The sequence below is a fragment of the Eptesicus fuscus genome, chromosome 10 (genome assembly GCF_027574615.1).
Source record: "Eptesicus fuscus isolate TK198812 chromosome 10, DD_ASM_mEF_20220401, whole genome shotgun sequence".
Lineage (NCBI taxonomy): Eukaryota > Metazoa > Chordata > Mammalia > Chiroptera > Vespertilionidae > Eptesicus > Eptesicus fuscus.
Window position 1 is genome coordinate 86057924 of NC_072482.1, and position 27423 is coordinate 86085346.

A 27423-nucleotide genomic window follows, 5' to 3' on the forward strand; every position below is an offset into this window, starting at 1 on the left:
TAAGGGGAGAGGTGTTTCTGCCCAAAGAATTGCTAGTGGTCATCTTCGTGGGACATCTCGCCCTGGGGGTCATGTCTACTCAGGAAATAAAACCTTAGATCAGAACTTTGAGCATAAAATAAATCAAAGCGAGTTCTATATTCTTGAGAACTAGTTCCATCAAACAATGTGAACCAATTTAATGCCCTTCATTATGCTAATAACATTTTTCTCTACTGAACTGGACAGGGAAATCGAGACTCTCAGCACCATCCCCCATAGACCAGCATTGGAAGAAACACTCACCATAATCTTACCCTATGTCTTTTTATGCCTCCATATAGATCTCCATACGCCTATCGACATGACTCTCTTCCTAACATTCAGAATATGGATCGTGAGCTCCAGGGTGAGAATTTTTCAGGTCATCATGTTTGAATGCTCTTCATAGAATCCTGGCCAGGTGGTCATCCAGGCGCTGCTTGCCCATCTTCTATGCTGGAGGGTTTGCTACCACTGGCTGTACAGCCATTTCTCTTTCCTCCAAAGAGTAATTCTTAGACATTTCCTTCATACATTTACCGAAGACATGACTCTCCATAACTTCAAGTATTGTCACTGTGTAGCTGTCTGATGAATACGTCATATCACAGCTTGCTCTAGATTGCACAAGATTCTGAGCTACTCCAGGACTGAGCCTGGACCTGAAGGATTCATCTCTGTTTGCTAAGTGCCTAACAGACCCTGCCTTACAGAGCATACTTGAATGACTAAATTGAATTTGTAAAAACTCATTAAGCACGAAAAGACTGGATTACATTATTATTTTCGAAAGTAGCAATTATTAAGTTTATAATTCAGTTTGTCACTGAGCAAATCTAGGTGAGACCCTCAGTCCCCAACAATGCCCCTGCATTCTCATGGCTTCAGAAAACTTGAGTTTCCAAATCACACGGATCATTTTGAGAGTGCAGGTTGAACTGTCACCCAGTATCTGCCTTCATTTTTAGTCACTGAAAGCAGAGGCTGGTAGAGCATGGCAAGCTAATGATGGAACCAGAGACCGATGACCCAGCTTCTCATCTTGATCTTTCCCTTTGTGAGCTGTGACTTTGGGTAAGTCACTTCCTATCTCTGTATCTAATGGATGTTAGCTAATATGATAATTTAATGAATTAAAGCCCCTAAAGCTCTTAGGACAGACCCAGGCATATTGTAAACATTCAATAAGTATCGACTCTCATGAATTCACCCTGGTTTAGTAGAAGGAGCATAAGCTTTGAGTTAGGCAAGCCAGGCTTTGAATTCACAAATTCACACCCTGGCCCTTTTTCTTGGGTAATCATTGACTTTCACTAAACTTGTTTCGTCTTGTGGATAATAACATAGTAGTCCGGGGAGAATGCCACTTAACACTACAGCAGACTATAGGCCTCTGATTCCTCGACTCTTAAGTTTAGAAAAACAACCTGATGGGCCTGTTTTGGCTATGAAGGAAGAAGACTTAGGCAGAGAATGGAATTGCTTGCATGATAAAGTAAGAATTTTGAGCATCCCTGAGCTTGACATGAAAACACCAACCCCAGGAAGGAGAGATGTTGGGCAAAATAGCCAGAAGCCAGGGGCTCTATTTGGTGCAACAGTCTACATATACAATGTTCACTTGTTTGTTAATTGGCACCACAGTGGACCATCCCTTACTTTTTGACCAGAACATAAATAGATGTTTATTATACCAACAGTCATACATAGGTGATATTTTGGGGAGTGAAGAAATGGGGGGAGGGGGGGATGTGTTTATGGTATTGGAAGGTGATACAGCAGAAGAGAAAGCAAACATCGGGAGGTGTAGAGAGGTGGAGAGCTTGGCCGGGGCAGAAAAACAGAATGTGTAGTGAGGAAGAGAAACCCAAAGATGTAAGGAGGAATAGCAGATTTCTAACCAGTGTGTGAATGGCAGTCAGGCATGTTACTTTACACTGATCTTAAAGGATAAAAAACAAATAAACACACTAGTCGGCATGGCTCAGTGGTTGAGCGTTGACCAATGAACCAGGAGATCACGGTTTGATTCCTGGTCAGGGCATAAGCCTGCGTTTCGGGCTTGATCCACTGTGTAGGGCATGCAGGAGGCAGCTGATCGATGATTCTCTCTCATCATTGATGTTTCTATCTCTCTCTTCCTTTCCCTTCCTCTCTGAAATAAATAAAAATATATTTCAAACAAACAAACAAATGTAGGGCCAATTGAAGAACCTAAGTACCCTTAGGCATTTGAGTTATACACTCAGCAGGATTCTTAAAATTAGAGTTAATGGATGTAAACTTCTAGTACAAGGTAATCATCCTATAAATGATAACTATCATCATTCATCCTGCTAATTCATATATTATTCAGTGAATATATATCTAAGTTAAGGAAGCTGGGCAAAGAGCAGCTGTTGTATGCGGCGGAGGGGGGCAGTGGAGCATACAGGTTCATTCATCTTCCCTGTGGGGGACACTTACCTACCACCCCTCCCCCACCTCCCCCACATCTCCACCTCTGACCTCTGTCTCCTTTCTGCACAAGAAAATACACTTCCTGAAGGAACATCATCGGCTTTCGGGTGTGCCAGGGCTGTGACTCTTGGGGAGCACACTTGTGTGATTATACAAGATTGTTCCTAAGCCATGTTCATGCTTCAATGTCTGTAGACTGAAAAGTTTCAAATGATTTCATTAATCAACTCAGTTAAGGTAGGAGCGACAAGCAGTGTTCTAAAAACATGCAGTTATTTTTCCCATGATCCATTTTCCAGGAAGAGACTACCAAGATAGCTGGTGCACAAGAATAGGTAATGGCTTTGTTTTCCCAAGATGTAGTCATTGCGATTATTTTTAGATAAAAGATTTGGAGCCAGAAGCACAGCTCACAATTATGTTGCTATGATTTGACAACCAGTTGTTTTGAGGAATTAACTCAACCGTGACAACTTTAAAGTCACCCCATTATCTGGGGAAAAAAAAAATCAGCAGATAAAACCCGAAAATAAGTTTCCATGACGTGCAGTGCTTCCTCCTGCAATCACCTCACATCTTTCTACTTTTACAGCTTGCATGTCCCCTTCCCTTAGGCCCTCCCCTAGTCCTCAGCTCCTACCTGCTCTACCAATTATTGACAGTATTTCTAAAGACCCCAGACTAATGGGTCTCCTCTTCCTTTGAACTCCTACAGTGATTGTGCATTCTCTACAACCTTCTTTGGAACTTTTCATCCCCGCCCTTGAATTCTAGTTTGTTTTCATATATATATCTCATCATTTCTTGGTTCATGGGTCGACGCTCAACCACTGAGCCACACCAGCTCTCATCATTTCTATAGCTAGGTTTGTACTATGTAATAATTTTACATTACAAAAACATTTAGTCAGAAAGCAATATTATGAAAAATTTGAAAGAGAGAGGGAAGAAAAATATTCAAATCTCATCACCTGAACACTAATTCTGTGTGCATCATTTTAGGGTGTTCTTTTTTCTAAACTTCTTTCTATGCTTATTTTTTCACTGATTTAATTCTAGTGGATATGCAATTTCATGTTTTACCTTTTTTTCAGAGGAGACTATTAACCCATGGCCCTGATTTATCAAATCTTAACACATTTCCATATTTCACTAGTTTTACATAAATAAAATATTACATATATGGTTGAAGTCTTTGTGTGCCCTTTCCCAATTCCATTCCTTCCCTCCCGCTCCTTAGACAACTGGAACTAAATGTTTATCATTCCTTTGCATTTCCATTTCCATATTGTTTAATTGTTAAATCTTTGATTACTAACGATGTTAAGCCTTTCTCCATAGCATAGCTAATATTAAAGTACTCAGGTTCTAGAGCAGGTTAAACTGGTTTTGAATTCCTGCTCTGCCACTTGCTAACCTTCTCTTCTTGGAGACCTTTCTGTGCCTCAGTCTCCTCGTATATAAAATGGACATAATAGTCATTCCTACTGTTCTTGATTGTGTTGTCATGAAGATTAAATGAGACAGTGCAAGTAATATTCTCGGCACTCAATACCTTTCTTTGTTACTCTAGGTTCTCTCTTTTATTACCCCCATCTTCTTAAAAAGATTTGGTGACCTAAAACTTAGAAATACTTTATCAAACACGATCGTGTTTAATTGAACCAGCGATTTGGTTAATGGGTCGATGCTCAACAGCTGAGCCATACCATCTGGCCATTAATGTATTAGTAATAAACATTTCCATTTAAATAACCCAATAATGATGCTGATTATTTATTACTAGTTAGCTGGAATAGGATTACAATTTTATGATTTATAAAAATTAATTTTAAAAGAAAAATAATAAGCCTTATTAAGTATATTTCTAAACCATATTTCTCATACCCTACTTTTTATATTTTTCAAGGCACAAGAAAAAAATATACTGGATGTAGGTTATCATATACTCCTGCATGCGTTAATAGGTCATATTTATAAATATCCGTTTTGTTTACACAAACCTTAAACTACAAGAAAATTTTAAAGTTGTCATTTTATGGTAATCATATTTTTCTCAGTTTATCAACACTCACTTTTTTCTTTGAATAGTCTGACATCTCTCCCGTTAAGTGACATTCTCCTTATCATTCGTAAGAAAACCAGACTCAGAGCACCCGGGAGGGCTGGCGTTAATGAGGCAGTTACAGACAACATTGCAAAGCCTGGGGCCTGGTGAGCGGAGGCACCCTTAGTGGCAATTGGGGGAGCAGAGCGCATCTCCAGATTCAGGGAAAATGTGAGTTAGCGGACACACAGGACTGCTCTTAGTGAAATAAATGCTGAAGTATTTAGAAAAGACCAATATAGATCCAGCCAGCCTAAATCCAGTGTTTGTTTTGGTTTTATTTCAATAGGAGAATAACCGGGTCCTTTTTTCTCCCAGAAACCACCGAGTTCAGGTGAGTGGCAGTCAGGCTACTGCCAGTCTATAAAAACCGTTACTTTATAAATGACAGTCTGCCCCTCATCTGGCAATCTGCCAGTTCGCCCAGCTACTCCCTGTAGCAGTACCCTGGGTCTGGCCCTTGGCCAGGATCTGAAAAGGGATCATGGCATCTGAGCCTCACTGTAGCTCTCCTTGGAGGGCTCCTTCAGTGGACACCTTCTCCAGGAGGCCGGCAGTCATCTAACCGCCTGGATGAAAAGGCCGCGGAAACCCGACAGGGCCTGGGACCCGCTCCCTGGGTAGCAGGTGGGTATTTAGAGGGTGGTAACTACGTTGGCCCTGAGAGATGGGCACATCTCATCTGCTAACTCTGAGTCATTTCCTCTAAGAAATTTTAAGCAATCTGTTATAGAAGATGGCATGTGGGAAGATGAAAATTCTTTGAAAAATTAGGGAGTGAAACCCAAACTCCAAACTGGGGCGAAAGTGGCATTGCTCTTCTATGCTTTGATTAGGCAGCGGGCTCAGGAGTTGGACGAGTTCAGGGGCCATGTTAGGGCAAGCCGGGTGGGATTAGATGTTCCAGTCTGCCCTGTTCTCCTAAGCCTGCCATGATCTGAACTTGAGCCTTTGAGCCTGGGCCAGAACCAGATTGATGTCCCAGGGCGAGCGAAGAAGGCAGCAGCCTTCAGGCATCTGCTGCGCAGAATTCTCTAGATAATTTTCTCTCTTCTCTCCCAAACACTGGTCAAATGTCCCAAACTTCTTTCCCTGCTTAGTGTCACTATTGGTCCCCACTGCTGAAATCATGTACCTTTTAAAGATTATGTAAATAAGTGCTAATTGTTACCTCTACCTTTTGAACTCAATTGAAAAACAGTTATCGTTCAGCAATCTGTCACAGTTTAAGTAACTTGGTCAGTTTTACTAAGGCTAAAGTTTGCTCCATAACTTCATTAGGAAATTATCTGTAATGGAAAACAAAATTATTTAGTATCAAGAACAATTAATATAAATATTTGCATAATATCCCAATTAGGAAAATGTCATAAATGTATATCATATATATATATTTGTAATTTATTTTGTCATCATTCACAGCCCATGTGGGAAGAGTAAAAATTTAATTGTAGATGTTTTATTCATTGTTAATTCATTTCATATTCTCTGTGAGAACTTATGATGATGAATGCATTTGATATTCAGGTGGCTTTCCAGTGCTTTCATTTGCAGTTCAATAACTGGTGATTCAGGGTACATAAAACATTAAAAAGCAAAAGGCCTCAATTACTATAATGAAAGTATAAATTAGTTATTCTACTGGGTTTTAAAAAACTTTTAAGCCTTACCAGGATTATAAGAAAAGTCTATGAGATGTTATTCTTTCTGAATTCAGTTTTAGGTGGCATGTTAAAAATAGACTCCCCTAACATAACATTACAAAATATGAGAAATATTTTTAAAATGCCTTGTCTGTGGCTCCAAGTAGAGGGAAAAAAACCAATTTTAATTAATTTAGTCTAGATACGTCCAAATATAAGGTGATCCCATTTGTTTTCAGGTGTATTTAAAAATATGTTTGGGGCCCCTTAATATGTTAAAATGTTGGGATATAAGTAAAATAGTGAAATGTCCACACAATATTAGTTTACTTACATATATTAAATATACAAATTTAGGTTTGTATTTGTAAATGTTGCTTTTTCCCACAGTCACATTTAATATATATTTATAGTCACTGCAATATAATAATTATTGCACTACATTGTAAAGTTTTCTTTTAAAAGCTCAGATTTTACAAATTGAATTTACGTTAGACTAAGTGACTTCTCCCATCAGTATGTTGTTCAAAATAAAGTAATTAAAAGAGTGACCCCTTAATATGAGAGGCCGTAAGAAATGGAGTACAAAGTGACTTCATCTTTTCTGGGAGGTAATTTGGGTTAAAAAAAAAAAAAGTTAAAACAACTCTCACCTTATCTATAATATTTAAAGCATAATATGCTGATTAGACCAGACAGCCGAACCACCTTCCGGACGGACCTTCTGGACAAAGCCAGGGCTGTGAGGGCCGAGCCCCTTGCACAAGTTTCGTGCATCGGGCCTCTAGTAAATATATATGTATGTTTACACAATAGAAATTAAAAAATTATAAAGGGTTTCAGTGAAGTAAGCCAGACTAAAGTTCTCAACAAATATTTACTAAATAAAGAATGAATATTTTTATACTATCTTCTTTCTGTTTGTTAATAGGTATTCTTTTTTACAAGCAGAAAAAAAAGACACAAAAAGAAATTTATTCCCCCATACACCTGAAAATTGTAGCTAGACGTGTGTTTCATTTTCTGAATACTTGTTAAAGTTTCTGACCTCCATTGACATTTTGGCACGAAGATCCAATCCTTAAATCAGCCCAGATCACGTTAGGGATTGTTTTATTGCTGGTAACTCTATCTGTAGTTCCAAAGATCCCATGTTCTTGCATTGTGAAAGCAACAAGGGGAAAACTCTTCGGAATGAAAACCTACCAAAGTTAACAGTTATTGAAAAGAATTCTCTTCAACTACCTATAAGTAAGGAAGCCGCTGTGAAACAAGTCTTAATGTTTTCAAATTTATTTAGGTAGCCAAGTTGTAACCGATTTAACTCTTAGTTAAAATCCCGCTGACCTCAGTGAAGCCAGTACCTTTCACAGGGTGTAAAAGTTTGGAAACTGGCCAACTTTTCTGACGCGGGCAGCAGCTGCCATGGCCTTCCCAGTCCCAGGAGTTTTGTGTGTGCCCACGTGGTGTTCTGAATCCACTTAAACCTGCGACTCCTCTCAATCCTGCCTTCCTCTGCTGCTCAAAACGTAAGGCGTGATTTCTCCGTGCTATTGAATCGTTTCAGTCCGTGTTGCCATGTGCTGCCTTCCTGGTAACCCGTTCTGGGTTTGAGGTCCTCAGAGATCTTTTCATCATGCTCTATAGAACCTCCATTTCACTGTTTAAAACAAACAAATAGAGGAAAGCCCAACTCCTTTAGATTCTTCACAGATTGCTTCAGTTGGCTTCTCTGGGAAGCAGAAGCTAAAATGGAGTTAAGAGTACAGGTTTGTGGGAGGGTGGCACCTATGGAAGATAAAAGGGGCAAGGAATCAGATTGGATAGGTCTCAGCCAACTCAACGGTGAGCTAGAGAAGAGCCTGCTGATCAGGAAGTCGTGCATGGGGAAGAATCTGCAGTCCTTATTCACTGGCTGGGGCTATCCAGGAGAAGTGTGGCCTCCACTCAAAAGCCGAGGCAGAGCCCACAGGTGCTAACAGCTGGAGGCTGTCAGCCAACTGCACTCCTTGAGGCTGAACATCAAGGTCTTTCTGGGAGGGAGATCAGAGAGATGCAACTCCAACTGCCTTAGAGATTAAATTCCTCCACCGTGCCACCTCTGAAATCTTCAACTCCAACATCCTAGCACTCACCCGAATGCCCTGTCTCTTCATCCTTCACTCCTTTACTCTCATATCTGTTCTTTGATTTCATATGAAACTTCTACTCTCTTATTCCCTCAACATTCTTTCGACATTTCAACTCTCTCTTGATTTCACTGTTTTCTCCAGATAGGCTAGCCTCAGTTCTCTATCATTTCATCAGTTCTACAACCAATTTTCTTAAATTCTTTACCACTCTGTCCCAAGTGCCCACATTGCAAGAGTCTGTTTATCTATCTGCCTTCTTTCTTCCTATACGCAAATTGCTGGCTGCAGCGAAAGAAAATCATACAACACTGCAGCTTAATGTCACATGGTTTCCAATCTTAGCCGAACCCTAAACATTGTACAGAAATCCTATAATTAGGTACTTCCTTCTCACATGGCATCTGCAGAAACATCTTATAATTTTCGTTTTGCAACATGTTCGAGAGCATGATGGGAAGAGCATGGACTTTGGGGTCATATGGATTAGATTTGAATTCTAGCTCTTTACTGCCTGTGAGGCCTCACTTGACTTCTCTGGGTCTTCTTTCTCAGTCTTTAAAATGGAGCTGATATTAACTGTCGATGACAAATTGTTTTGAGGATTACAAAAAATATGGTTTAGGGAGATGTGTTAAATCATCGAACATACTGGTATGTACGCTAAGGTTTTTCCCGGTGACTGCTACCAACTGTACAAAAACCCCTCTCACCCTAGCTGGTTGTTCAGTGGTTAGAGCATCAGCCTGCGGACTGAAGGGTCTCAGGTTTGATTCCGACCTCGGTTGCAGTCTAGATCCCTGGTCCCAGTTGGGGTGCATGTTTCTCTCTCTCTGTCTCTCCCCCTCCCATCCATTCTCTCTAAAAAATCAATGGAAGAAATATCCGAGGGTGAGGATTAACAACAGTAAAACAACAACAACAAAAACCCTTTCCACTGAGTACATCTAAATCCAATTCCATAATGTTTCTATCAAATATCAATTGTTCTTTAGGAACTATTTTAATCATTATTGGTTTGTTTGATTTTTCTATGTTCTTTTTGTTCTGTTTTTTTTTTTTTTGTAAACATTAACTTCTCTTGAGATTTCCCAAGATTTTCTTTTAATTTTAAAATATTACTTTAATCCATTGTTATATCACTCTTCAGTTCTCTGGCTGTTGTTTGCTAAATATGACAAATTTATATAAGAAAAATACATGTAAGTTCAACTTAATCAGTTCAGAGATTCATATCCAAAGAATTAAATATTTATGAGTGGAATGGTTATTTTTCATTTTAAAATAATCTCCTTTGAATGTAACATTTAAAATAAAGAGTTTAATATGGTTTTATATTAAATATGGTGTTTTTAGTACCTATTTTCCTTTGTGATCTATTTCATATTTTTAAAAAGTTCCCTCATAAAACATTAAGTATCTGACTTTCACATAAACAAATAAATTTATGTACATGAACACATACATACAAGTCACTATTTTCATTACTTGCATTATTTTTGTTTATAAGACTAATTACCAAAATACTGAAGTTCAATAATAAATGTTTTTGCTTGAGATTCTCCTTGTAGTCTTTACAGTCTGTCACAACAAAACAAAAATAAGCCACTTTACATTAGGCTTAGTACTGGTTAGGCAGTCCCTAGGCCAGTGATGGGCAGCCTTTTGAGCTCAGTGTGTCAAACTTCGCCAAAAAAACTGAGCATAACTCGGGTAGTGTGTCACTTTGAGGAAAAAACTAACTCCAAGACTCTAGTCGCAAATGTTTCATCCTCAGGAGCAGCAAATGTTTCATCCTCGGCATGCGGCCGCGTGTCATCAGAAATGCTACGCGTGTCAGTGCTGACACGCGTGTCATAGGTTCGCCATCACTGCCCTAGGCTCTGGATCTTGTGCTTTGATAAATTTTAATAATTTTGAGAACCAGGGATACTGGTTATATCATGATTGTGGGGGAAAATATAAGCTCAGTATATTCTCAGAATCCATGTTTTAAAAAATGGATGGTTACAATCTAGTTCATATACATAATATTTTCACTTAGTATTTCAATTACTTTAATTGCATTAGATCTCTATCATCCCCAGTTTAATTAGTAGGAAGACAAAAAAATATTTCTCTTTGGTGCCAACTGCCAACATAGCAACTTGTTTTTACTATTTGCCTTTACTCTTGTAATGGGTATTGAAATATTTTACATAGTCTCAACTTCGTATGTACTTTTTTATGTGTGTGTGTAGTAACAGGCCCTTCACATTGATAAAAACGTGGAAAACTGGAATAAACGATTTTTAAAAAATACTGCTTCGGATTGAGTGGCAGTTGGCGGAGTTTGGGAATAACAAGTATTTATTACATTCTCAAAGGACCAAGGTCTATGTCTAATAGTTAAGACCTTTTCCCACCCCCACAGTGATCTATAAACGATGTTTGTGTAATGAGCGAGGATGATTTCAATCCCAATCCCTAATGAGACCGGGAATCCCTTTCCCTTCGAGATTAGTCTTGATCTCAGCAGTTGTGTTGCGAATGCAGGTCTTGCAGGTCTCTTTCGAGAGGCGCCCTGCGGGGCCTCCGGAGGGGGTTACCGAAGATGGGGTCCCGGGCCCCGTTACCGTCTTTTTCTTATATCGCCGGGCACCGAGATGGGGAAGGAGGGATGCAGCTAGCGGGTTGGGCCGACCTGTTCCACCCAGACCAAGGGAACACCCATCGCGACCCGCCCGCAGTCCCGCCCCCCGCGCCGCGCACGCCTTATGTAAGCGCTGAAGCCCCGCCCCCTTCCAGCCCCGCCCCCTTCCAGCCCCGCCCCCGGCCGGCCCCGCCCCCTGCCAGCCCCGCCCCCTGCCGGCCCCGCCCCCGGCCGGCCCCGCCCCCGGCCGGCCCCGCCCCCGGCCGGCCCCGCCCCCGGCCAGCTCCGGCCCCGGCCCCGCGGGCGGAGGGGGCGGAGAGAAGCAGCCGCTGCAACTTCGCGTGGAGCCGCGGAGCGTGGGCTCAGCCGGACACCGAGCCGCCGCCGTCGCCGCGGAGCCGCCGCGTCCCCGGCCCGGGCCTCAGCCCAGCCGGCTCGGCATGGCCCCCGCCGCCGCCGCCGCCGCGGCGCATCCGGCCCCAGCGCCCTCCGCTCGCCGCTGAGCAGCCGTTACCCGCCCGCCCTCCCGCCCGGCCGCCGCGGCCCAGGCTCCGCGCAAGTTTCCGCCGCGGGAGGAGCGGGAGGCGAAGGCGGGGGAGAACGGACGTGGGGAATCGGGCGCCCCCCAGCCCACCGGCCCTCCCGCCCGCGATGTGGGGGCGCTTCCTGGCCCCGGAGGCCGGCGGCCGAGACAGCCCGGGCGGAGCCCGCAGCTTCCCGGCGGGTGAGTAACGGGACAGTCCCCGGGCTGGGGTGGGGGTCGCGGCCGAGCGCCGCGCTGCGCTTTGGGACCCGCCGCCCCCTCCTCGCCCAGGCCTGGCCTCCCGCCGCCGGCTCCCCGCCGCCGCCCGCCCGCGGCGTGGCCTCCCTGCCGCCGATACCCCGACCCCCGGGCTGACATCTGGCGGGCGGCGTCCCCGGCCCTGTCCGCTCGCATCGCGGCCCCAGCGTAAAGCTCTCGGGACCTCTTCGGGTTGGGCTTTGTTGTCCGTCCCCCTCCCTTTCCCTCGTGGGGTGTGTGTTGCAGACGTGGATAACGGGGCGCACGGGGACCCGAGCGGGAAGGTCGCTGCGACCGCGCCGCGGCGGCGGCGGCGTCTGGGGGCGCGCTCGCGGGGCCGGGGTCTGCGAAGCCCACGCCTGCGGCCGCCGCGTTAGGGCGCGTTTAGGGGCGGGAGGAGGCTGCTGGGGATGCCCTCGCAGCAAGGGGCCCCCGCGGGGAGTCAGCCCCGCACTGAAACCCGGTCACCGCCCCGCATCCCTCTCGGAGTGAGGGGGATGCCGCGCACACGTTCTGCAGGAGCCAGTGGGTCTTGGCGCAATGAGGGTGTCAATCCGTTTGCAATCCTTTTGCGTCTCCCTTTCAGTTTTGGGGTGTGCTGGCTTGGGTGTACGAAGGGAGCTGTCTGTGTCGGACAGCCATTTCACGCCAGCATCGCTCAGAAGTTGCGCAGGAGCCACCAAGTCAGGATAAATCTTACCCCAATTTGGGATAAAAAAAAGAAATAAGGCGAGGGTAGTCTGTGACAAGTTGAAGTTGACAGTTCCTCCAAGCCCTTTAATGTTAATTGCATTTTTCACCCCTTTGAGAAGCTGAAAGTTATATGGACCCTTTATTCCGAAAGAAACTTCACATGTATATACACATCCCACCCCCTACTATTTTAGGTGGTTCTAGGACTCCTACTAAGTAACCTTGTTCCATAAAATGTTTGCGCTCAACTTGTGTAACTGACATTTTTGTGTACCTTTTTCAAAGCTTTTTGCAAAACAAAAAAGCAGAAGCAGTATTTGGAAGTGGCTTTTTTTTTTCTTTCTTCTGGTAGTAGTTTCTGCTGTTTAAAAAGTATTGAATGCAAACTCAGAAGATTGCTAATTAAAATGTCAAATAATGCAATTCTATGACAAATGGAAATTGTGTGTATATTCAAGGTGTCCTACTTGATGTTTTCATATGTATACATTGTGAAATGACTTCCACAATCAAACTAGTTAACATATTCATCACCTCAGTTTTTTGTTTTGTTTTGTTTTGTATTTTGGTGTATGCTGAGGACACTTAAGAGCTACCCCTCTTAGCAAATTTCCATCATACTATTACGTATTGTTAACTCTAGTCAACATACTATATATTATACCTAAATATACATAAGTTTTATAACCTAGGGTTAGATTTGAAATTTCTTGTTAAATTTGATCATGCAACACTTTTAGAAATAATAGTAAAAAACATAAATAGGGAATTATTGTCTCTCAAATGTATAATATTTGTATACATAATAGAGGAAACAGCTGTTGAGAAGTTTCTGATGCTTACCGGATACTTACAATCCTGAAATCAAAGTACTTTAAGTGAGAAGACATTTCTTTATTCCTAATAGGCTGGAGGGAGTCTTTCAATTATTAGTACATGTCAAAAGCCATCTGTAATGTTTTTGTGACGTAACCTCTTAAAGTTTATTTATAATAATAACATGTTTAGTGGTGTAATGTCATCCAAGCATTGTATCATTTTTTCCGTTGTTATATCGATGATAGAAAAATATCATAGTGCTTAGAAGTTAAGTGACGGAAGCTTTGAGATTATACTGCAGTCTCTAAACCTTTGCTGTGGTAAAGAATATAGAAGAAGATACCTTATAAATCTACCCAAGTTTAAGGAATTTGAACAGTATTGCTTTACAAAGCATATATTTTATCTCAGCTTTGATATTGTTGGTAAGTCAGGACTTGCCTTTCCAATAAAAGTTTTTCAGCTGTATGCTGATAATTGATTATTTATATAGTAATAGTGACGACAGTATTTATGTTTCTTTATTCTATTCTCGAGCAAACAGATATTAAAATTATTTTTTATTTAGTTTAAAAAAGTTATATGTTAGATGAAACACTGTGTGGTTTCTTTAGCAAATGAGCATATGGTTAAGGTCAAGATAATGACCTCTTAATTGATTCATGTAGGGATTTTTTTCTGTTTCTGAGAATTTGAAGAAAATTCATAGTTTTTGAAATATTGTCCAATACATCTTTTGACTAACTTGAGTGATTTTAGAGTTTTTCTGAAAACAAAGAGAACGAGTCTTCTGATTCAGTGTATCAGCAGTCATTTGGTCCTGAGTGCCAGTGTGAAGGCATGGATAAATAATTTCTGCTATTTAAGTAAATTTATCTCAATATGTGGGTCAATTCTAAAACTAGTTTGTTTATACAAATATGTAACTAAAGGGAAACCTAAAGGCATTATAAAACTAGTGTTCTAAAAAACTGGAGGAAACTTTCTTTTTAAAGCAATGGCAGTAAAAACAAATAGAAATAATGTGTGGTTTGGAAAATACTGAACTTTTGACCTTTGCTTTAGGATTTAACTTTGTTTTGGCTTTACCAACAATATTTCAGCTTTATAGAGTAACTGTGTTATAAATTAAAATAAAATAAACATTTTCTATATTTCTGTACAATGAAACACCTTCCCCCTTTTTTTCTATTGGCTTGACAAGTGTGATTAAAAAAAAGCTAATTTTAAGTAGAACATGTGGTTCGTCTTTATGCATTTGGTTGATTTTTCAAGAACAACCTATTCAAAATGTAGCTGCCAAAGTTGGATGAAGGATGGATGTATTTCCTTTATGTGTTAAAAATCTAGTATGATATAGAGCTATTTTGAGTACTTATACTTAATTATATTGAATTTGTTCCTTTTTGTAAGTCATACTCTAAAGATATTAATATATTCATGTGGAGGCAGGATATGCCAGCTTATAGTGTACCAAAAGTAAAATGTTATAGAAACACTTACATGATCTGAAGAAGTGTCACTTGTTCAGTGCCTCCAGCTTTTAAATCTACCTCTTGCTAGTTGATGCATTGCCATAGGTGTTTAGTGATGTCATAATGAGCGTGGTAGTAATTGGTATGATCGCAGCAAATACTGAAGGTTTCTGCTGTGGTTCTGAATTAGATGGACCTATAAGTACTATGGTAACAATGAAACATAACTCTTTTGCCTAAACGCAGTTGGACATGTTCTTTTATAATAGGCAGTGGGGGGTGAGGGGTTCATCTCAACTTTAGTGATGACTTTGTGAAATGAACTTGATTAGTAATTGGAGCTCTGTCACTTCTTGGCTTGAATGAAGTTAATTTGAGGCCAGGCAATAAATGGTGAGTTGACAACGTCTTTTGTTATACCGTGAATATTTCTGTATGTTGAGAACAGAAAGGCTTTACAGAGTCATGATTTTTCTGACCGGATGAAATGTGTTGTATGTGTACTCTGAGAAAAAGATGAAGATGTGAAGGCTCCTAGGTAGTATTTTATTGAGCGTTAGCTTAATTAGTTCCTTCAAATTGTACATTGAAAAATGGAGAATGTGGTTGTCTAGATGATTCCTAAAGCTACAGTGAGATACTAATTATTTTGACTACTTTAAGGATATTCATATTTTACACTGGCAGAATAATATTCTAAAAAGTGGAATTTATTGTATAAAGCTATTCATTTTAAGAACAGGATTGATCAACATAAAAAGAGCATGAAATTGCTCTTTATACTAATATTTTATTTCTAGTTTCTATTTTTCTATGATTAATAAACTCCATTGTTGTTACTTAGCATAGTGCTTGGCACATGAGCACGTAGTAAATGTTTGTGAGTGGTAGGCATTGAGCTGGACTCTAAGGATACATCATTGAAGAAGAACCATAAGGTCCCAGGTCCCTAAGGGAGCTTACATTGTAGTGGAGATAAATAGTCTGTAAGTAAACTAACAACAAGACAATTCTGCTAGTGTTAAGTACTACAAAGAAAAGGAACAGGGTGAGATGGCAGAGGATGGGTAGAGAAAGTGCTTTGGGTAGGCTGGTCAGGGAAGGCCTCTTTGAGGAGGTAACACTGTATTGAGACCTGAAGGATGAGAAGGAGCCAGACCTGAGGGGAGGAGCGTTCTGTACCTGAGGGTACAGAAACAGTTCCGTGATGCCAGTGAGTTTGGGGCGTTTGAGGAGTTTGAGGAATGTCAAAACCAAAGAGTCTGGAGCAGAGTGAGCAGGATGTGAGGTGAGGGAGGCCTGGTAATGGAAGGCATTGTATGAAGTTTGGATTCTATTCTCCATGAGGGGAAGCTACCCCCGAAAGGGTAGGGGAGATGACCATTCATTCTTTCACTCAGTGCACATTGAGTGCCTGCTATGAGACAGACATTGTTTTATGGACCGGGGAACGAAGCAGGCATTCCTTATCCTTGGTATTTACAGATCTCTCCTGGTTTTTTGTTTTTTTATTTGCGGTGAGGGGTGAGAGGGAGAAATTGTGGAGGGGTGAGGGAAAGAATAGCAGTAGAGAAGTAGGTTAATAGGTCATTGTAGTAATTATGTGGGTGATGATGGCTCAGATTGGAGTGGTTAGATTGGATTAGGAGAGAAGATAATGTGTTTGGAATATATACTTGAGAAACAAAGCTAACTGAATTTACTGATAGGTTAGAGGTGGTAAATGAGGGAAAGGAGAGTCAAAGGTGGTATCTTAATTTTGGCTTCAGTAATTATAATGGATGGTGGTGTCATTTCCTGAGGTGGGGGAAGAGTGTGAGGAGAATAAGTGGACTAAAGAGTTCTATTTTGGCCATGTGAAGTTTGAGATGCTTTTTTAGAGGTTCATGTGATAGTTGAGTTGGAAGTTGGGCATACAAGTCTGGAGCTCAGTAAGGACATGGGAGAGGTGGAGGTAGGAATTTTGAGTGTTACCTGTGTATATATGGTGTTTAAAGGTGATCACATGGAGAGAGTATAGAGCAGATAGCAGAGACTATAGATAAGACAGAAGGGGATCAAGCTCTGGGACACTTGATGTTCTGGTCAGGTAGAGGAAGAGGGACCATCCAAAGAGACTGAGAAGGAGCAGCTAGTGATGTGAGAGGGTGGTGTTCCCGAAGAGAGGAGACTGATGAAGAAAGGAGTAATCACCGACGTCTGTGCTTCCAGGAGGCCATGTAAGATGTCAGAAGAGAATGGATCAACTTAAAACTGGCGGAGATTAGAGATTCTCTAACCTAACCAGCTCACTTTATTATGGAGAAATGGATGTATAAGGTGGTTTCATTACGCTTGTAGAGGCAAAGATTGTGTGTTGACTGACCATTAGAAATACATATTGCCTTGCCATGACATTACTGAAGCTTTTCTGAAGCCTTTTAATTAATACTGAGCATTCCATATCATTTTAGGAATAATGTACTGTAAAGTTTGACTAGAAAGTAAGTTCCTTATTATTGGGGAGATATTTATAAATTTCCTCAACTTATTTTGGGGTGTTAGTTTTAATACACTCCAAAATAAGTTGAAATTTAACTGGACTACTATTTGTCTCCATGTACAAAAATTAACTCAAAGTATATAAAAAAAACAACCTAAATATAAGGCCTGACACAATAAATTACATAGAAGAAAACATAGGTACAAAACTTACGGACCTTGGTCGTAAGGAGGATTTTCTGAATTTGACCCTAAGGCCAAGGAAGTAAAAGCAGAATTAAATGAATTGGTCTATATCAAACTAAAAAGCTTCTGCACAGCAAAAGAAACTACCAACGAAACCAAAAGGCAACCAATGGAATGATAGAAGATATTTGCAAACAACAGCTCTGACAAGGTATACAAAAATATAAAGAACTCATACAACTCAACACCCCCCCAAAAAAAAAAAAAAAAATCCAATTAAAATATGGGCAGAGGACCTGAATAGGCACTTCTCCCAAGAAGACATACAAATGGCCAACAGATATATGAAAAGATGCTCAACTTCACTATTAGGGAAATGCAAATCAAAACTATAAGGAGCTACCACCTCTCATTTGTTAGAATGGCTGTTATCAACAAGACAAGCAATAAGTGTTGGAGAGGTTGTGGAGAAAAAGGAACCCTTTGATTCACTGCAGGTGAAAATGTAAACTGGTACAGCCAACTATGGAAAACAGTGTGGAGCTTCCTCCAAAAATTAAGAGTAGTTACCATATGATCCAGCAAACCTCTCTTCTGGGTATCTATCCAAGAAATTTGCAAAGATTTATTTGTACCCCAATGTTCATTGCAGTATTATTCGGTGACCAAGACATGAAAACAACCGAAGTGTCCTTTGAGAGGCAATTGGATAAAGAAGATGTGGTACATATATACAATGAACACAACTCAGCCATAAGAAAAGATGAAATACTGCCATTTGCGACAACATGGGTGGATTTTGAGAATATCACGCTAAGTGAAATAAGTCAGAAAGTCAAGAACTATATGGTTTTACTCATATGTGGGATATAAAACTGGAAGCCACAAATGAACAAACAAGACAACTAACAGTATGGAGGTTACCAGAGGGAAAGGTTGAGGGGGAGTAAAAGGTAAAGGGGATAAATATATGGTGATGGAAGAAGATTTGACTTTGGGTCCTGGGAACACAATGAAACGTACAGATGATGTATTATACAGCTATACACTTGAAACAAAATTTTATTAACCAATGTCACCCCAGTAAATTTAATAACCAGAATTTTTGTTTTAGTTTTTGCCTTTAAATGTATTGTGTAAAGTACTTTGGTTCCCAAGTGTCAGAAACTAAATGTCTAATTGAGAGATAATTAATGTACTCTGCTTCCTTTGGAAGCTGATGCTACATAAATAGAAGTAGCATGTACAGAACTAGGTCTAACGACTTTTTTATTTAGGAAAGCTTCTTTTAATTTTTTCCTGGGTACTGATAATACTTCCTTCTTAGTTTTCCCATAATTTGCTACCTTGTAGAATATTTTTCTACTAGTTGATATTATTAAATAATTATATTTAAAAACAAAGGTGTAAACCCTTTTGGAATACCACTTGGTATACTCCCTCATGCTTGTAGTGGTTAAAAACTTCTTATTAGTTTTTTACCATACCTTGTTTTTCCAGTTTATAAACAGAAACAAAGGCTATGAGAGACTAAATTAAATATGTGGCCCTCATTCCTCATATCTACCAAAAAACTTTTGAATGCAGCATTTTATGTAACCAGAAGATAGGGCTCTTGGGCCCGTCACACACTGAAATCAACAGGCATGTAATTTTTTCATAGAAAGAGATAGTCTTATCTGTGTTGGTTGCTACCCCACCTCTCTTAAATTCCTTGTTTACATAATGAGTATTTGGGGTGAATATTTATTGGTTTGAATTAATACTTTTACTGTGAAAGGTGAACCACTTATTTATCCATCTGACTATTGTTCTTAATTGAGGTAATTTAAACCTCAACCTGAACCAACCTAGTTTGAAGCTCTTCCTTGTTACACTAGAATTGAAAATAGGAAATTCTGTTTAATGTTTTTAAAGTTAGTTACAGTAGTTAATGAATGAACTTCCAGATTTTTTTTTAATTTAGAAAGCAAAGAATACTAGCTGTCAACTACTTAGAATTCAGTTTAAATCCTTAACTGCAAGAAAGCCAATTCCAGTTTGATTGAGATATAATTGATATATAATATTGTATTAGTTTAAGGTATACAGTATAATGGTTTGATATATGTGTATGTTGCAAAGTGATTACCATAATAAGTTTAGTTGACATGCACCACCAGACATAGTTACACTTTTTTTCTTTATGATGAGAACTTTTAGGGTTTACTCTTTTATCAGCTTTCAGTATGCAACATAGCATTGTTAACTATAGTTACCATGCTGTAAATGAATCCCTAGAATTTACTTATCTTTTCACTGTAAGTTTGTGCTTTTTGGCTACTTTTGCCCATTCCCCCATCCCATGTCATTGGCAACCACCAGTCTGTTCTGTTTTCATGAGTTGGCTTTTTTTAGATTTCACATTTAAGTGTGCTCATATGGTATTTGTCTCTGTCTGGCATAGTTAAGGTAGCATAATACCCTCACAATCCATCCATATTGTCAAAAATGGATGCAGGATTTTCTATTTTTTTAATGGCTGAATAATAATATTCCTTGTATATAAACATCATATTTTCTTTATCCATTCATCTGTTGATGACACTTAAGTTGCTTCCCTGTCTTGGCTGCTGTAAATAATGCAGTAAAACATGGGGGGTTGTGATATCTCTTTGAGATTTTGTTATATATATATATCCTGAAGTGAGGATTGCTGGATCATAAGGTAGTTTTATTTTTAGTTACTTGAGGAACTGGAATAAAGAAAATAAAGTTTCTTCCATTTTAGCTGGTAATTCTCCTGTGTAGAGCAGGCTTTTCTGTGTTTTTTTTTTCTTTCTTTTTTTGTGGTTATTATTAATATGAATATCTTAAAATGTGTTTTAATGTTACATTTAAAATTTTATTACTTTTTTTGGTGCTTTGATCCTATTGGAGATTGTTTCCTCATGTTTATTTGGAATTTTGGCTATAAACTCCTCAAACCATTTATAATTATTAGTGTATTTTTAGCTGTGTTGGAAAATATTTACTGATCTTTAAATAGATACTTAAATGTACACTAGCTCCAGGGATAGTTTAAAATCTCCTGTATTTAAAAATAAACAACAACAACCAAAAAAGAAAAAAAAGAAAGAAAAGAAAACCTTCTTCTTCTAAATGGAAGAATATTTTTTTAGATCTAACTATAAATCTTTGAGAATTTTAATTTTATACCACGGACATTTATTGAGTACTCAGTGGTAATAATGACAGCATTTATTGAGACCCTGCCTAACTGTGAAGCTCTGTGCTAGAGACTAAAAAAAGGAAAAAACAAAGTTGTTTTTCAGTGTTCCCAGTTTGGTTATGGTGAAGAAAGTCATATACATATGGGTTTATTTAGATTAGTAAATGCTGTTATAGAATTTTGAATGATATATTGGGAGAGCACAAAGTAGTAGTTACTTAATACCACCTGGAGGAACCAGAAAACACTTAGAGCAAGCTAATTCTGTACTGGGACTTTTAAAGAAGGTACAGTAGGGAGATAGCTTGGAGTCACCAAAGAACCTAATCTGTTTGGAGGCAGTGATTAGGTATGTGTGGCTGGAGAGTGTTTGTCGGGGAGCCGGAATTGGGGAGGTAGGGTTTGGGAAGTTTTAGAAAATGAAGCTTCTAATTGATGAAGAAGTTTGCCAAACTTAATGAGTTTGAGTTTTATTCAATATGCAGTAAAGAAGCAACAGATCTCTGTAAGCAGGAGAATGACATAAATATGTTGACTTTAAGAAGATAATTCTGATAGTAGCGTAGAGGCTAGCTCTGATAGAGTTACTCTAGCAGGAGATCTTTGCAGTAGTCAAGCCAAAAGGTATGATCTGTGACAGTGGGAATGGAGAGGAGGGCTCTCATTCAATTGGCACTTCTGAAATGGACTGAACAGTTTCAGAAATAGATTAGATGTATGGGTTAAGGAAAGGAGATTTTTTTGTTTTATTCCCTGCATTTATTCTTTTTAAGTTAGTTGAACATTAATTTCTGTTGATGGTAGAATTGGGCAATTGAAGGCCACTGCTCTGAACTTTGTGCAGAAGTACTGTGTACTTGTTGACATTTCAGAGATATGTGCATCTTATAAAATGTGAGATATGTGCATCTTATGATGTCATATAAGGGTTAATACGCTTTATTATTTTCTGTTCTATTCTCTTTTGTTTAAAAAGGTTGGTCTTTATCTGCTGAATGGGTGATAACCTTCACTTTGAAAAAAAAACTGCAATTTGTATCTATGATTTGTAATATGTATTCAGCTTTTTATGCAAAAGTGTAAATCTGCTTTGTCAGTGTGGTCTTTTTAAAATTTTCTTTTGGCTCAGAGTTGTCATTAAAAAATAAGATTAGTCGTTTTTCTAAATGTAGTTACAGGCATATTAACATATTATAGAAGACTTGGTATTGTATGCATTTTTGCTTCCAATTAAATAAAATCTTCAGAAACAAAATATAATAGGTTACTTCTTTTTTTAAATGTAATCTTCCTATATTTTCAGTGTGAATTTTGTTACTCCTGGGCAGTCAGTAGTCTGTGTAAAAGAATTGAAATTTATATTAAAAAATGTAACATACTGCCTTCCAAAGAGAAGTTCAAATGTATGCTGTCTTGGGATCTTTGCTATTCTTACAGAAATGCTCTGTCTTTGTTCTAGAGAGAACTGATTTTACACAATTATTCAGTTGCTTTAATATGAAAGAACCTATTAACTTGATTGTCAGAGTTCACTGAACCTTAAGTTTTTGTTAAGTGCATAGCACATATCTAGAAATTAAGTAGTTCCTCTTTCAGTAGCAAAGTCATAACTATTATGTGAGAAAATTATTCTTATTGTATCACCTGGTGAGTATATTTCACAGCTAGTTCTTACTGCTTTGTGATTCTGGATTGGCTTGAATAGAGACAAGACATATTATTATTTGATGCAGTCAATCTAAAATAAAGATTAGAATGTTATTCATGACATTTGTTAATTATAATCAGTATTCTAGTTACATAAAATATATTGAATCTTTTTAAAAGCATATTTAAATGTTAAGACAAATCTGAGTTCAGGCTGGAGGAGATCAACATATAGATAATTCTATCATTTTATTATGTTATTGTCATTTTGGGAAACCTGAATGAATTGCTTTGCTTTCGTTAAAGGAAAAGTTTGACAAAAATAAGATCATTGTGATACCCTCATAAACAAAGTAATCTAACTCGAAAGGGAAATGTGGTGTTAAACATTTATCGAAAGATAACTGAAGAAATAAAATCAATTAAAATAATGCAAAATAATTTTAAATTTTAAGTGATTAGGATATTGTAGAAAAAAAAAGATTTTTTTTTAACCTTTCGTGAGCATAATCTACTTATATTGCCATGCCATATGATTCAGTAAGACTTTATCTGAGCTCCAGTTCTCAGCTAATGCCTGTATATGGAATCACAGATGCCTACCTATCAAATATTCCAGAGCAGAGTATTTCCAGATAGATAGATGATGTATTTGACATTTTAAGTAAGAGAACAGTATGTGTTTGAAAGTTCAGATATCCATAGGCAGATATCAGAGTCCTTCAGCCAGAGGAAGCTGCTAAGTCAGCATTGAATTCATGTTGAATCTTACCTACCATTGACCTATTTTAACTGTTTTGGGCAGAATATAACCGGATGTGCATTTTTTTATACAAGGTTGAAAAAGATATCTTCTCTCTCCTCACAGAGATTATAAATGTGTTAATTTTTGCACATTTTTCTTTGTAGGCTCAGATTATTCTTCATCAGCATGGTTACCTGGTAGTGAATCATTGTGGCAGGCCACAACTGTTCCATCCAACCATCGAAATAATCACATCAGGAGACATAGTATAGCTTCTGACAGTGGTGACACTGGCATCGGAACTTCCTGTTCTGACAGCGTGGAAGGTGAGTTAAAATTCTTAGGGTTTTGATACAACTATTTGGAGAATGGTTGGGTTGAGAGCGTTCAAGGGATATGTTTTATTGTTTTAGACCAAGAAATTTAAAAGTAGTGTTTGGATATTTAATGATGTTCAGTGTTGTTATTTTGAATAAATTATAGATTCACATGCAATTTTAAGAAATAATACAGAGATTCTCTGCACCTCTCTCCCCCATGGTTATATCTTACAAAACTACAGTATAACATCACAACCAGGGAATTGATTTGTTACAGTCAAAATACAAAACATTTCTATCACCAGAGAATACCTAATGTTGCTCACACCCACTTTCCCCTCTTCAACTCCTGGAGACCATGAATCTCAATTTCTATAATTTTGTCATTTCAAGAATGCTGGATAAACACAATCATTCAATATGTAGCCCCTTGGAATTGTTTTTTTCTCCACTGGAGATTCATCCAGGTAGTTGTGTATATCAATCATTTCTTCCTTTTATAGTTGAGTAGTATGTATATAGCAATGGTGGTATTGAATAGACCACTTTTTTCTTAACCTTTCACCCGCTGAATGACATCTGGATTGTTTCTAGTTTTTTGCTAGTAGGGATAAAGCTGCTACCAGCATTCATGTATAGGTTTTCGTGTGAGCTTACGTCTTTATTTCTCTGTGGTAAATGTCTATGCAATGGCTGGTCATATGGCAGTTGCATGTTTACTTTTTAAAGAAACTGTCACACTATTTTCCAGAGTGACTTTTCCATTTACATCAGTAATGGAAATGGATTAGAATGAGTAACCCAATGTTCTCTTTATCCTTGCTAGCATTTGGTAGTTTTCAAATTTTAGCCCATCTGATAGGAATTAAGTGATATCTTATTGGTTTTAATTTTCAGCTCTTTAAAGATTAACAGTGTTGAACATTTTTCACATGGTTATTTGCCCTCTGTGTATTTTCTTTGGTGAAATGTCTCTTCATGTCTTGCTCATGTACTAATTGGATTATTTCCTTTTTTTAGTGTTGAGCTTTGAGAGTTCCTTATATACAGGGTGTCCCCAAATGTATACATGCTTTAACAGCTGATAGCTCAATTTTGAAAATGAAATGTATTTTAACAAACACTGCCTTTATAATTATTTATATACAGGGTGTCCCCAAAATGTATGTTTTCTTGGGACACCCTATATTTTAGATACTAATCCTTTGTTGGTTTGCAAATATTTTCTCCCACTCTGTAGCTTGTCTTTCATTCTCTAACAAAGTCTTTTGCAGAGCAAAAGTTTTAAATTTGATGAAGTTTGTGTGTTTAGGTGTTCCCAAGGCCACGTTTAGTCTTAGTGATTTGCTAGAAGGAATCACAGAACTCAGAAAAGCTGTTATACTAATGGTTATGGTTTGTTACAGCAAAAGGATACAGAATTTGGTCAGCAATAAAAATAGAAGGACAGGGTCCAGGAGACAACAGGCCTACACATTCAGTTTGATCTCTCCCAGTGAAGATGCATGGGCAGTGTTCTACTCTCCCAGCAATGATGAATTACGCCCATATGGAGTATTGCTACCTAGGCAAGGTCACCTCGTTATTGCTGGATGATGGTGAATATCCAGATGATGAGGCCTCCTCTGACATAACCTGAGAGTGTGTGCGTGGTGAGGGTGGGGGACTTTATACTACCAAAGAGAGATGAAAGCCTTGTTTCCCCGCTTGACCTTCTTTGTTACAGATCGGTCAGGTTGGAAGTCCAGGCTCCCTATTTGGCTTTTGTTGGCCTGGGTGGAGGAAGGGCTACAGATTTTTCTTTGGCTGTTGTCGGGAGAAGAGTAGCTACTGTCTGAAAATTTTCAGTCTTGTTAGGCTTCCTCTTTGGTCCATTACCTAGGGAGAGCAGGTTTTTGTTGGGACTTTTCTGGGCTGTGCCTTCGGTTCCTTTGTGTTGCTGATTTTTTCAGCTTCAGTTCTGGAAGATATGAGGTAAAAAGAAAACCCAGGGAATTTACCAGTGTCTTGTTCCTTGCGTCCTGAGGTTCCTAGCCAATTTGCTGCCTTCTTTCCAACTTTTAAAGTCTATATTTGTTTTATATTATAATGTCCAGGGCTTTTTAGTTGTTCTTAGTGGGAAATTTAGGGAAGGGTATCTTTTCCATCTTTCTAACAATAAATTTTTATGACTATTAACAAAATCTTGTTTAACTACTATTGTCATAACTTTGTTAGCAACTACATAGAATATTAACTTTATTATGGTCTTGTATCTAATATCAGTTAACTAAAACAGGGCTGGGGAACCTTTTTTCTGCCAAGGGTCATTTGGATATTCATAACATCATTCGCTTAATGTAATTCATGTAATATAAATTTATGTTGCTATGAAAGAAGTTCCTGGATTTATTGAATTTCAAAGTTCTGCCTGTGGTTGCTTTGGCAGGGCCAGACCAAATGATTTCATGGGCCTTATACAACGGCCCGCAGGCCGGACGTTCCCCACCCATGAACTAAGACATACAACCCAAGCCCAGCTGGCATGGCTCGGTGGTTGAGTATTGACCATGAACCAGGAGGTCATGGTTTGATTTTCGGTCAGGGCACATGCCCGGGGTTATGGGCTCAATCTCTAGTGTGGGGCCTGTAGGAGGCAGCCAGTCAATGAATCTCTCATCATTGATGTTTCTATCTGTCTCTCCCTCTCCCTTCCTCTCTGAATAAATGCATTAACAAAAATATATACTAAAAAATAAAAATGTAAATTTAATTTTGGGCGTATGGGTCAAAGTATATGGAATAATTTTTATTTAAATTCCGTGGTGTATTGCTTTAAGTAAAGAGGACATCTGTGAAGTAAGTCTTTCTCAAACAAACAGAATGTTACTGTCTAGTTAGACCCCTCACTGCCCCCTCCCAAAACCCCTTTCTGCTTTTTAGTATTGTTGGCTGATTTTCTGAGTGATGCTCTTTGGACACTGCTAAATCCTCTAAGCATCCTGTGAATCATCTGAAAAGTAACTTGCATTCTTTTTTATTTTAATGTTGTATTTTATTTTAATTCTTTAAAAACTTAAAATTCATACATAAGTGTAAAGTAACTGAACACAGAATATAAATTCACTGTGAATTACAAATATACAGTTTTATAAGTGGCCATTATATAAATAGAGATACCTTTCCTTTCTTCTCTAACCTACAGCTTTTAGAGGGCCATTAGTTTTTTCACTTAATAAATACTTACTCAGTTATTACTGTGTTTCAAGAACTGCAGAATTGGAAAGAGCAAAATGGAGGAGAGGATTACATCAGAATCTCAGCAGGGATGGGACTTAGGACAGAACAGTATTCTGAAATTGCCATTGGGTGATTTGCTTTTAGCTGTGGTATTTGGAGATTTAAAAGACTCCTAAATAAGGGTGTGAGATTTTTACATTTAACAAGAAGTTGAAACACTAATTTAACATTAGCAGCATCACTCTTTTAGCTGTGGTAATATGTTCATGAGGTGTCAAGTTCCAGGTCAGTAGGAAATAGATCTGTGACATGAGGCTGGATGCATCTGCAAGCCTACCAAATTGTAACTTAAGCCACATCAGCAGATCACCAGTTTCTTCTTAGGTTTTTCTTTGCCAAGACCTGAAGGCCATGTTAATAGCTGTTGTTGCCACAGAAATGCGTTTGAGAGGGAGTTGTTTTTGAAGTATGCAGCATATGTTGTGTAGGGCATAACCTATAGATGTAGTGCCAGAGTTGAGTGATTAAGGGAGAAGCAGAGGAAATCAGGAGTGGAGCATAGGACCCTGAGACCAAAAAAAAAAAAAAAAACACCTTAATTTTGCCTTAGGCTTGGCTCTGAAGCCTTCTACCAGTCTTTCTCTCCTGTATCACATGGCGCCAGAGAGGCAGGCTCTCAGGCAGTTCTTTTATCTCATAACATCTGAGTTTTTGAATGTAGCTCCTAACTGTCTGTTTGGGATAATTTTCAAGCATATTTATATATGTTTCTTAAAAAAAGGTACAGATAGAGTTAAATATTTTTTTGTTAATTTCCAGCTGCTAATTTGTATTGGAGATAATTTTCTTATCTA

General features: G+C 38.9%; 1 protein-coding gene and 1 long non-coding RNA gene across 3 annotated transcripts in view; one reads left to right on the forward strand and one right to left on the reverse strand.

Annotated features, from left to right (window-relative positions):
- Positions 1–7501: 7501 nt before the first annotated feature.
- On the reverse strand, positions 7502–14862 carry LOC114230945 (uncharacterized). Its single transcript, XR_003616936.2, has 2 exons — positions 14789–14862; positions 7502–8019 (listed from the first exon to the last, which is right to left on the reverse strand). It is a non-coding gene; the product is annotated as an uncharacterized LOC114230945 (long non-coding RNA).
- The window catches only part of CEP85L (centrosomal protein 85 like), an 84898-nt gene continuing 69011 nt past the window's right edge, over positions 11537–27423 (forward strand). Inside the window, exons 1-2 of one of the 2 annotated variants that reach the window (XM_008138853.3) lie at positions 11537–11716; positions 23195–23356. In XM_008138853.3, coding sequence (XP_008137075.2) covers positions 11644–11716; positions 23195–23356 — 235 coding nt within the window. In that variant the 5' untranslated portion in view covers positions 11537–11643. Of the gene's footprint in view, positions 11717–16763; positions 16980–23194; positions 23357–27423 lie in introns of those variants that run through there. The other variant, XM_054722601.1, reaches the window with a different exon arrangement.